The 9,840-nt window shown below is 39.0% G+C and overlaps 1 protein-coding gene across 1 annotated transcript; it reads right to left on the reverse strand.

The window, feature by feature from the left end:
• Positions 1-6,746: 6,746 nt before the first annotated feature.
• ACTRT1 (actin related protein T1) lies at positions 6,747-8,541 on the reverse strand. Its single transcript, XM_045383908.2, has one exon. The coding sequence runs from the start codon at positions 7,986-7,988 to the stop codon at positions 6,861-6,863; it is 1,128 nt and encodes a 375-aa protein (XP_045239843.1). The 5' UTR covers positions 7,989-8,541; the 3' UTR covers positions 6,747-6,860.
• Positions 8,542-9,840: the final 1,299 nt, after the last annotated feature.

Genomic DNA, 9,840 nt, shown 5'->3' on the forward strand with positions numbered 1-9,840 from the left:
AGTGGACTTGGGGAACATGTGACATACTGAGACAGCAGCTAGGGCAGCTAAGGTAGTGCTAGCAGCATCCTTACGCCATCCCCAGGCAGAGCAGCTCACCGCTCCAAAAGAGACTCTTTCCTTCTGCTTGAGGAGAAGAGAGGGAAGAGTAAAAATGACTTTGTCTTGCATCTTGATTACCAACTCAACTACAGTAGGACAGGACACTGGTCAGAGTGGCAAGGCACCCATTCCAGGCCCCACCTCAAAAATGACATATCTATATACACTGTGGGCCAGAAGGGAATGTGCTACCATGAAAGGAAGGACCCAGTCCTGGCAAGACCCATCACATGCTGACTAAATATCCCATGGGTCCTGAGTAATCAGCAGCAATCCCCATTTAATATGCCATAGGTCTTGGGTGAGATACTGAGATGTTCTGGCTTCAGGTGCGACCTAGCACATTCCAAGCTGTGGTGGCAACAGTAACAGACTCCTTCTGCTTGAGAAAACCAGAAGAAAAATAAGGGTATATTGTCTTGCACCTTAAATACAAACTTGGACACAGGATGTTAGGGAATCAAGTAGACTCTTGGGAGTCCTGATTCCAGGTTTTGGCTCTAGAACAGCTTTCGTGGACCTTCACTGGGCCAGAGGGGAGCACACTTCTCTGAAGTGTGAGTCCTAGGACTAGCAGCATTCATCACAAGATCACTGAAGGGCCTTGGGCCGAAAGTCAACATTAGTAATAGCCTGGCTGTACTCCCCATAGGCCTCTGGTGATGGTGGTCATGGGATTAGGCACTTCTTCCTGTGGAAAGGGAAGGGAGGAGTGAGAAAGAATGCATTTTATGGTTTGAGTGCATTTTATGGTTTCTGCTCTCAGAAATAAATGCAATTGAAACCAAGGAAACAATATAAAAGATCACTAAAAAGTGAAAAGCAAAAAAATGTTTTTTTGAAAAGAAAAACAAAATTAACAAACCATTAGCCAAACTTACTAGGTAAAAAAGGGAGAAGACCCAAATAAATAATATCAGAGATGACAAAGACATGACAGATACCATAAAATTTAAAGGATCATTAGTGGCTACCTTGAGCAACTATATGCCAATAAATTGGAAAGTATAGGAGAAAAGGACAAATTCTTAGACTCATGCAACCTACAAAGATTGAATCACAAAAAAATTCATATCCTGAATAGCCCAATAATAAATGATGAGACAAAAAATGTAATAAAATGTCTCTTAGCAAATAAAAGTCAAGAACCCAATGGCCTCATTGCTCAATTCTATTAAACCTTTAAAGAACTAATACCAATCCTACTCAAACTATTATAAAAAATAGAGGAAGAGAAATTACTCTTAAACTCATTCTACCAGGACAGTATTATCATCATACCAAACCATACTAAGACATATCAAAACAAAAAAACTACATGCCAATATCACTCATGAGTACTGATGCAAAAATCCTCAACAAAACACCAGCAAACTGAATTCAAGAACACATTAAAAATATAATTCATTGTGAACAAGTAAGAATTATCCCAGGGATGCAAGGATGATTCAACATATACAAATCAATCAGTGTGATACCTCATATCAACAGAATGAAGGACAGAATTCATATGATCATTTCAACTGATGCTGAAAAAGCACTTGATAAAGTTCAATATCCCAACATGATAAAAACCTTAAAAAAAAAACCAGGTATAGAAAGAACATACCTTAACATAATAAAAGCCATATACAACAGACTCACAGCTTGTATCATACTGAATGTGGAAAAACTGAAATCTTTTCTTTCAGATCTGAAACACTACAAGGATGCCCACTTTCGCTACTATTGTTCAATATAGTACTGGATGTTCCAGCTAGAGCAATCAGGCAGGAGAAAGAAATGCATCCAAATTGGAAAGGAAGAAGTCAAATTATCCATGTTTGTAAATGATATGATCTTATATTTGGAAAAAACTACTCCACCAAGAAACACTTACAACTAATTGACAAGTTCAGCAAGGTTGCAGAATACAAAATCAACATACAAAAGTCAGTATACATTTTATATATCAACATTGAACAAACTGAAAAAGAATTAAACAAGTTATCCCAATTTACAATAGCTAGCATAAAGCATAAAATATGCTTACAGTAAATTTTTCAGCTCTAGAAGTTCAGTTTGCTTTTTTTTTTTTTTTTTTTTTTTTTTTTTTTTTTTTTTTTGAGACGGAGTCTCGCTCTGTCGCCCAGGCTGGAGTGCAGTGGCCGGATCTCAGCTCAGTGCAAGCTCCAGTTTGCTTCTTTGTTAAAATGGCTATTTCATTTTTCAATTCTTGTATAATTTTACTAGATTCCTTGCACTGGATTTCACCTTTCTCCCGAATCTCTATGAACATCCTTGCAATCCAGATTCTAAATTACATGCTGCCATTTTTGTCTGGTTAAGAACCATTGCAGGGAAGCTAGTGAACTTGTTCAAAAGTAAGGAGACATCTTGGATTTTTGAATTACCTGAGTTGTTGTGTTAGTTTTTCCTCAACTGGGAGGGTTGATGTTCATTTAACTGTGGTGTAAGTTGCGTATAGAGAGTTGGCTTCATTTATGGATGTTTTCAGAGGGCCAAGCCTCTGTGGAGTGTCTTGATTTGTGGCTAAATTATTGCTCTTGGTTTCACAGGGGGCTATATTAGCAATTTTTTCTTTTTTTTTTTTTTGCTTTGTAATTTGGGTTGTGATACAGTAGATAGTGGTTAAGAGTAATGGCTGGTAAATGGGCTCTTAGCATATGGCTTTTTTGTATTTTCTTTAATTTGTAGTTCTCTGTGGTGCAGTGAGAAGAAAGGTGACCCCTTCACCAGGTCCATTACTGGGTCTTCGGGGAGCCCCCTCTAATCACTAGCACTGCATTGCTTCCTTTTTGTTGTTGTTAGGTGTTCCAGTCTGTGGGGTTCCCTTGGGCAGAGGCCATGTCAGAGAGATAGGTCACACCCCTTCTGGACTGGTCCTGTGCAGGTTGTCATATCCTCTTTTGACAGCAGCCCATGAACTTGCACAGCTCACCCTTCTTAGCTCTCAGAGAATGTGGACTCCTCTTCCACTCAAGTGGTGGCCACAGACCTCAGTTCAGCACTCCTGAGCTGTGCACTGCAGCCCTGGAGTGAGCTCAGGCTTTTCGTTCCATACACAACTTGGTGGGCAGAAGAGGCAGGAATCATGGTGGTGGCAATGGCAGAGAAACTATCAGTTGTCTCTGGGAGCTCCACTCCAGAGAAACAAAGAGCCATGGCTGATCAAAGTGATCATCCAGGAGTCGGGTGGCTGTGATGTAGCCCCAAGCCAGGGGGCCCTGCCTTGTGAAGGGCAGGTGAAGTAGAGTCTCCTGCAGAAGATAGTCTAGCCTCCTCTCTATAAGAGGCCACATTAGAATTAATTAAGGAAACAATGGCAACCCACAGAAAACAGAGAGAAGGGCCTTCAGTGGCCCCTGGGCACTCCACCCCAGTGAAGTAAAGAGCCACTGCTGATCAAAATGATTGGCTGAGGGTGGGGCAGCTGTACTGTGGGACCAAGTCAGAAGGTCATGTTTGGTGAGGAGCGGCAGGAGCAGGAACTCATGAGGAAAACAGTAAGGCCAAATTTCTGTATAAGAGCTATGGCATGTTGGAGGCACACAACAGTTCTGTAGTTCTTTGCTCCCTCCTCAGCCTGAGGGCAAACAGGGTAGGGTGGGACCTTGACAGCGCCAATCACAGAAGGTATGCTAATTACATCTGGGAGCTCCATCCCAGATAACTGCAGGGCTTCCACCAACTGGAGCACTCAGGCAGAGGTGGAGAGGCTGCACTGGGAGCCTAGGCCAGTCTGGAGTTTGTCTGCTCCTCAGCACTGTGGATGCAGACTGTATCCTTAGGGCATGTGAGAGGGGCTGGCCTCCCTTGATGGCAGGGCTATAGAAGCTAAGGCTGGGGTTTTCAGGGATCCAAGGATCATGAAGCTTCATGTGTGCTTGAGGCAGATCTTGCTAGTTAGTTTGGAGGTATAGGGGGTCAGGAGGGATCTCTCCTGTCCCAGATTGCTAAGGTCCACAGCAGAAGTGTAGATCCCCAAGGACTCTTGCTTACTCACCTTGTTCTCATGGTAGGAAACCTCCCCTGGCTCCATGCCAATCCCAGGGGGAGGCAGTGATGCCTCTCTTCTCTCTGTTCTCTGTGGGTTGCCATTGTTTCCTTAATTAATTCTAATGTGGCCTCCTGGGTGATCAACTTAAAGAGCTAGTGTGTTTACTCATCACTTTGTCATCTCTTTGTGAGAACAACACACTCTAGCTGCTTCCAGTCAGCCATCTTGGTGTTTCCGACTTTAGGTGTTTTGAAGAATGTTCTATAACTTCTGAGTAATGACAATTGCATTTATTCTTTCATAATTATTATACTTTTCATTTCTTGTCTTCAATGATTTCATTAGTATGTCCATTTATCTTTATAAAGAACAAATTATTCTTTGTTTAGCCTCCTTATCTTTCTGTGATAGCTCATTAATTTATCATGTTCTGCTTTTTACTTCCTAGTAATTTATCTGGGTTAATTCTGTTTGCTTTATTAAATTCCACAGTTGGGTACTTAGCATATTTATATGCAGCATTTCTTTATTTACTAATAAACCATTTAAGTCTATACATTTCTTACTAATTTCAATTTTACCTGCATTCCATTATCTTGATATCTAGTATTTTGTTATTATTCACTTTTTATATGTAAATCCATTACAATTTCTTTTTTGTCTAATTCTATTTAAAAGTGTTGTTTGATCTTTACATTATTTGAAAATTAACTTAATGTTTAAGGTTTTTACAATCAGAATTTAAATTAATGTAAAGGTAATTTAAGTTATTTAGTTATATTTAAGTTATTTAAATTATTAAGTAATGTAAGGATAATTTAAGTATTTTTGTTAATATTTAAGGTTTTATAGTCAGAATTTCTTCAGTTTCAACATAAAGATTCTAAGTTTAATTAATACTTTTCTTTCTGAATAATGCAAATGTATTTAAATATTTTAAATTCAAACCAGTATTCATGATTCGTGGCTATGTTTGTAGAGTGGAAGATTTATTGTCTATTTCACTGCTATAAATTTATGCCAGCCAGACATGGTGACTCATGCCTGGAATCCCAGCACAGCTCTTTGGGAGGCCAAGATGGGTGGATCACCTGAGATCAGGAGTTCGATACCAGCCTGGCCAACCTGGCAAAACCCCGTCTCTACTAAAAATAACAAAAATTAGCTGGGTGTGGTGGTGAGTGCCTGTAATCCCAGTGACTCGGGAGGCTGAGGCAGGAGAATCACTTGAACCCAGAAGGCAGAGGTTGCAGTGAGCCACGATCGCGCCATTGCACCCCAGCCTGGGCAACAAGAGCGAAACTCTGTCTCAAATAAATAAATAAATACCATCAATATTTTCTAATTTACCCCCATTTTCAGCATTTTAAAATTTTATTTTTTTTCTAACATGTCTTATTCTGGGGTTATTTCTATATGCCTTAAGTAAATCTTATAAAATTTTCTGTGCTAATGGTCTGCTGACAGTAAGTACTTTTAGTTATTATTCAAAAATGTCTCTTATTTTATTACCATATTTCTTGTAATGGTTTTCCCGGGTATATAATACTATATTGACAGTAGAGTTTTTCTAGCTCACTTTGAAGGTGTTATTCCACTGTCTTATTTCTTTGTGGTTTTGATTAGTTACCTGTAAACAGAAGTTTGCTGTTAAGCCAACTCTCTCAAATAAATACAAAAATGAAAAGAATTGACTTATAGTGTCTATAGGGCTTGTCAATTTTCATGGTTGTATTTAGGCTAGCAATGATGAGTACATATGTGAAAAATATATTTTTTAGATGAATGGTTTTATTTCATTCAGGCTGAAATTTATAATATAACAATTTCTTTCTTTTTTTTTTATTTCTTACATCCTTTCCTTCCAACTGCATTACCTCTCATTCCATTCTTCTTCAAGTTGCATAAACTATGTGGTGTCTTTACTTCTGTACTTTTCTCCAAATGCTTATAATCATATAAAATCACATTTATTAATATATGTATTAACTTAATGAGAATATTTCTGTATGCATAATTTATTCAAAGATTATTTTATTGATAACTATTGTTTCTAGTGTTTTACCCATAAAAAATGATGTTATATAGAGCCTTGAAATTAAAAATGATTAAAAAAACAAAAATTTAGAAATACTGATTCTTAATGCTCCAACTGGGAACAAGGACCTTGAGCTTAGAAAGCCTTAGAAAATTGTGATTTCTATGCCAAATTTTTTTCCATTCTAATTAGCCTTTTTGATCTCATAACAGCAGAGCAAGAACCCTATTGCCCTAACTAAATGATAAACCAGGTAAAAGGACTTGAACCGTAAGACTAGTGAAGGATTTCTGGTTCTGCTTCATTTCCTTCCTTTTCCCACACTTTTCTTCGTGATTTATTCTCCTGGAAACTGGGTCTGTTAGAACCACCTAAGATAATAATTTAAAGATTCTTGAGATTCTACCAAATCAAGTTCCTAGGTATGAGTCCCAGGCACCATTTGCTACAAATCCTCTCTATGAACATAACCTCAACATATAACCTAAGATTTTCTCAGGAGAAAAAAACTTAACAGGCCCATGGGAAATAAGAGAGTAATAGAGTAACCTAAAGATTCATGACCTGACTCAATATATCATGGTGCTACTAAGAATAAACTGAAACTTGAAATGGCAAAACTTTTATTGAACATCATGCTGAAGCCCAGAAGAAAATGCCATCTCCCACTGGTACTCCTGTAATCTGGCGCTTAAAGATGTCTCCTCTGCTCAAGGATCTTTAAAAGCACCTTCTTTGAACCACAGATGTCCCATACTCCTTGAAATCCGCAGAGGTGACCCACATCTGCTTGAAACTGCTCATAGAGGTCATGATGGATGCACCAATCCATGCAGAGAAGCATCTATCAGGAGAAGCCGTGATCTTGATGGGAGTACCTTTGGAAGCCAGCTGTTCCACTTCCTTCATGAGTCTTTCCTCCAGTCCAGGGAAGAGAGTGGTGCCCCCGGAGAGTACAATCTCTGCATAAAGTTTATTCTGGATGTCAGTGTCACACTTCATGATGCTGCTGGAGACCATTTTTGAGAGTCCCGGGCTGTGGATGCCCAGCTGGTCAGGTGCAAAAAGAACCTCGGGCACTTGGTACAGCTCATCCCCAAAGTGGATGACATGTCCATCTGGCAGTCTGTATGCTCCCAGGACCTCTCCTCGACTCTTGCGTAGCTCTTTCTCTGGCTCCAAGGCGATGTAGCACAGCTTCTCTTTGATGTTATTTGCCACGGCCTTGTTGAGTATGCAAGGGAAGTTAAACCCGTTAGCAAAGAGGAGCTGGGTGAGGTGCTCTGTGATGTCCCTCCCTGCCATATAGAGTTTCGTGACTGCGTGAGGCAGGGAGTAACCCTCAAAGATGGGGACAGCGCAAGTGACCCCATCTCCACTGTCCACCACCAGGCCTGTGACACAGGCAGAGGCATAGAGCGCTGCCACTGCATGATTAGACAGGTAGAAACCAGGCACACTGAAGTTCTCAAACATCATTTCTGCTAGCTTTTCTCGAATTTCCCTAGGGTTCAAAGAGGGCTCGGTCATGAGTACAGGCTGTTGGCTGGGTTTTACTCCAAGCTCCCACTCAAAGAGATGTTTCCAGAGTTTCTCCATGTCATCCCATCCTGTTACCAGTCCACGCTCAATGGGGTAGTGCAAATGTAGGGCGTCAAACTTGTACAGGGCTTCTTGCCCCACGAAGTACTGATTAAGTCTTGCCGAAGGCATGTTGAATTTACGATGTCCCAAGACGGAGTTGATGACATGGCGGGGTCCAATCTCTCCAGACACGCCTGCTTTGCAGAGTCCTGAACCATTGTCAAAAATTACAGCAGGAACATCTAATACGTGTGGATTAAACATGCTGTAATATGCTCTCCTGGACTTCCCCCAAATAAAGAAAGAACACTTATGTCACTCTCTGAGATGGCAGGCACCTTTAGAATTTTTTAAACTTCAGGGTTCTGAAGTTATCAGGTTGTCACCCATGTAGAGTTAGTATACTGCCTTCAGTCCACCAGGACACCCCATCTTCAACCTCTGAATCTTGTCTCCATTCTGTAGGCTCAGGGCCTGCTGAGGCAACATGAGGGCTGATTGCCCTTTATGTCACAATCCAGTCAAGGCAACAATTGTCCTTGGTAAGCATCAGAGGGGCGGGGTCTCTTGAGCATCAGAGGGGTGGGGTGGGGCCTCTGAGCCAATAGTACTCCCTACTTGGTCAGATATAAAGCCAAGGAAAGCAAATCATACCTACAGAGCTGCAAGAAACACTATTCTACATGCTTTTCCTTGGAATTATGTTTTCATTTTTTAGATATATATTTAAGAATAGAATTGCTGAGTTATATGGCAACTCTATGTTAAATCATTGGATTTTAATTTCTGTAAGTTTTTTGTTCCAAAGTGGCTGTGACATTTAACGTTCCCACAGTCACTGTAGGAATGCTCTTACTTCACCACATGCTTCTAAATTCCATTATCTGACTTTATGATTCTAGGCATTCTAGTGTGTGTGAAATGTTATCTTATTGTGGTTTTCAGCTTTAAGTATCAATGTTGAGAATCTTTATTAGGTGCTTATTGGCCATTCTAATACCTTCTTGGGAGAAATGTCTATGCAGACCCTTTGCTCCTTTTTTATTAGGTTGTTTTTTGATTATTCCATTGTAACTGTTCTTTACACATTCAAGACTCTAGTGTTTATCAGATACATTATGTACATACATGTTCTTTTATTCTTGTATTCTCTTTACTTTTTTGTTAGTGTTGTTGAAATTACAAAACTTTTAAATTTTAAAGTAGTCCAGTTTCTCTGTTATTTGTTGTTCATATTTTGTGTCATATGTAAGCATTCATTATAAAATTTAAGATTCTTAAATTTATCTTTTTGTTTTCTTGTAAGAATTTTAAACTTTTAACTATTACATTTAGTTTTTGTTAATTTTGAGTTTATTTTTATTTATGGTGTGCATTAAGTTTCCAACTTCATTCTTTTGAATGTGGTTCTATCTAGCTGTTCCAGCATCATTTGTTGAAAAGGATAATGTTTGCCCTATAGAATGACTAGTATCTTTTTCAAACAACAGTTGACTATAGAGAGACAGCTGGATTTATTTCTGGACTTACTGCTCTATTCCATTGATCTATATGTCTATCATCATGCTGGTAGCACACTGCATTGATTTCTGTTACTCTGTAATAAATTTTGTAGTTAAGAAGTTTGAGTACTTCTTTGTTCTGCCTTTTCAAGATTGGTTTGGCCATTTTGGGTCCCTTGTGATTCAATATGCATTTTAGGATCAACTTTCCAATTCCTACGCAAATGTCATATGGAATTTTGATAGAGATTGCCTTGAATCATTAGATCAGTTTAGGGAATATTACCTTCTTAATAACACCAACTCTTCCAATCTATGAACATGTGATTTTATTTTGCCATTCACTTGCATATTATTTTAGTTTTTTCATGGAATATTGTCATTTTCAGAGTAAAACTTTCATACTAATTTTGTCAAATTTTTATTTCCAAGTATTTTATTTTTCTTTTATAACTGGAGTTTTTTGTTTTTTTGTTTTGTTTTGTTTTGTCGTTGTTTGTTTTGTTTTGTTTTGTTTTTTGAGATGGAGTTTCACTCTTGCTACCCAGGCTGTAGTGCAATGGTGCTATCTTGGCTAACCGCAACCTCCGCCCACTGGGTTCAAGTGATTCTCC

This window comes from Macaca fascicularis, chromosome X, assembly GCF_037993035.2.
Source record: "Macaca fascicularis isolate 582-1 chromosome X, T2T-MFA8v1.1".
Lineage (NCBI taxonomy): Eukaryota > Metazoa > Chordata > Mammalia > Primates > Cercopithecidae > Macaca > Macaca fascicularis.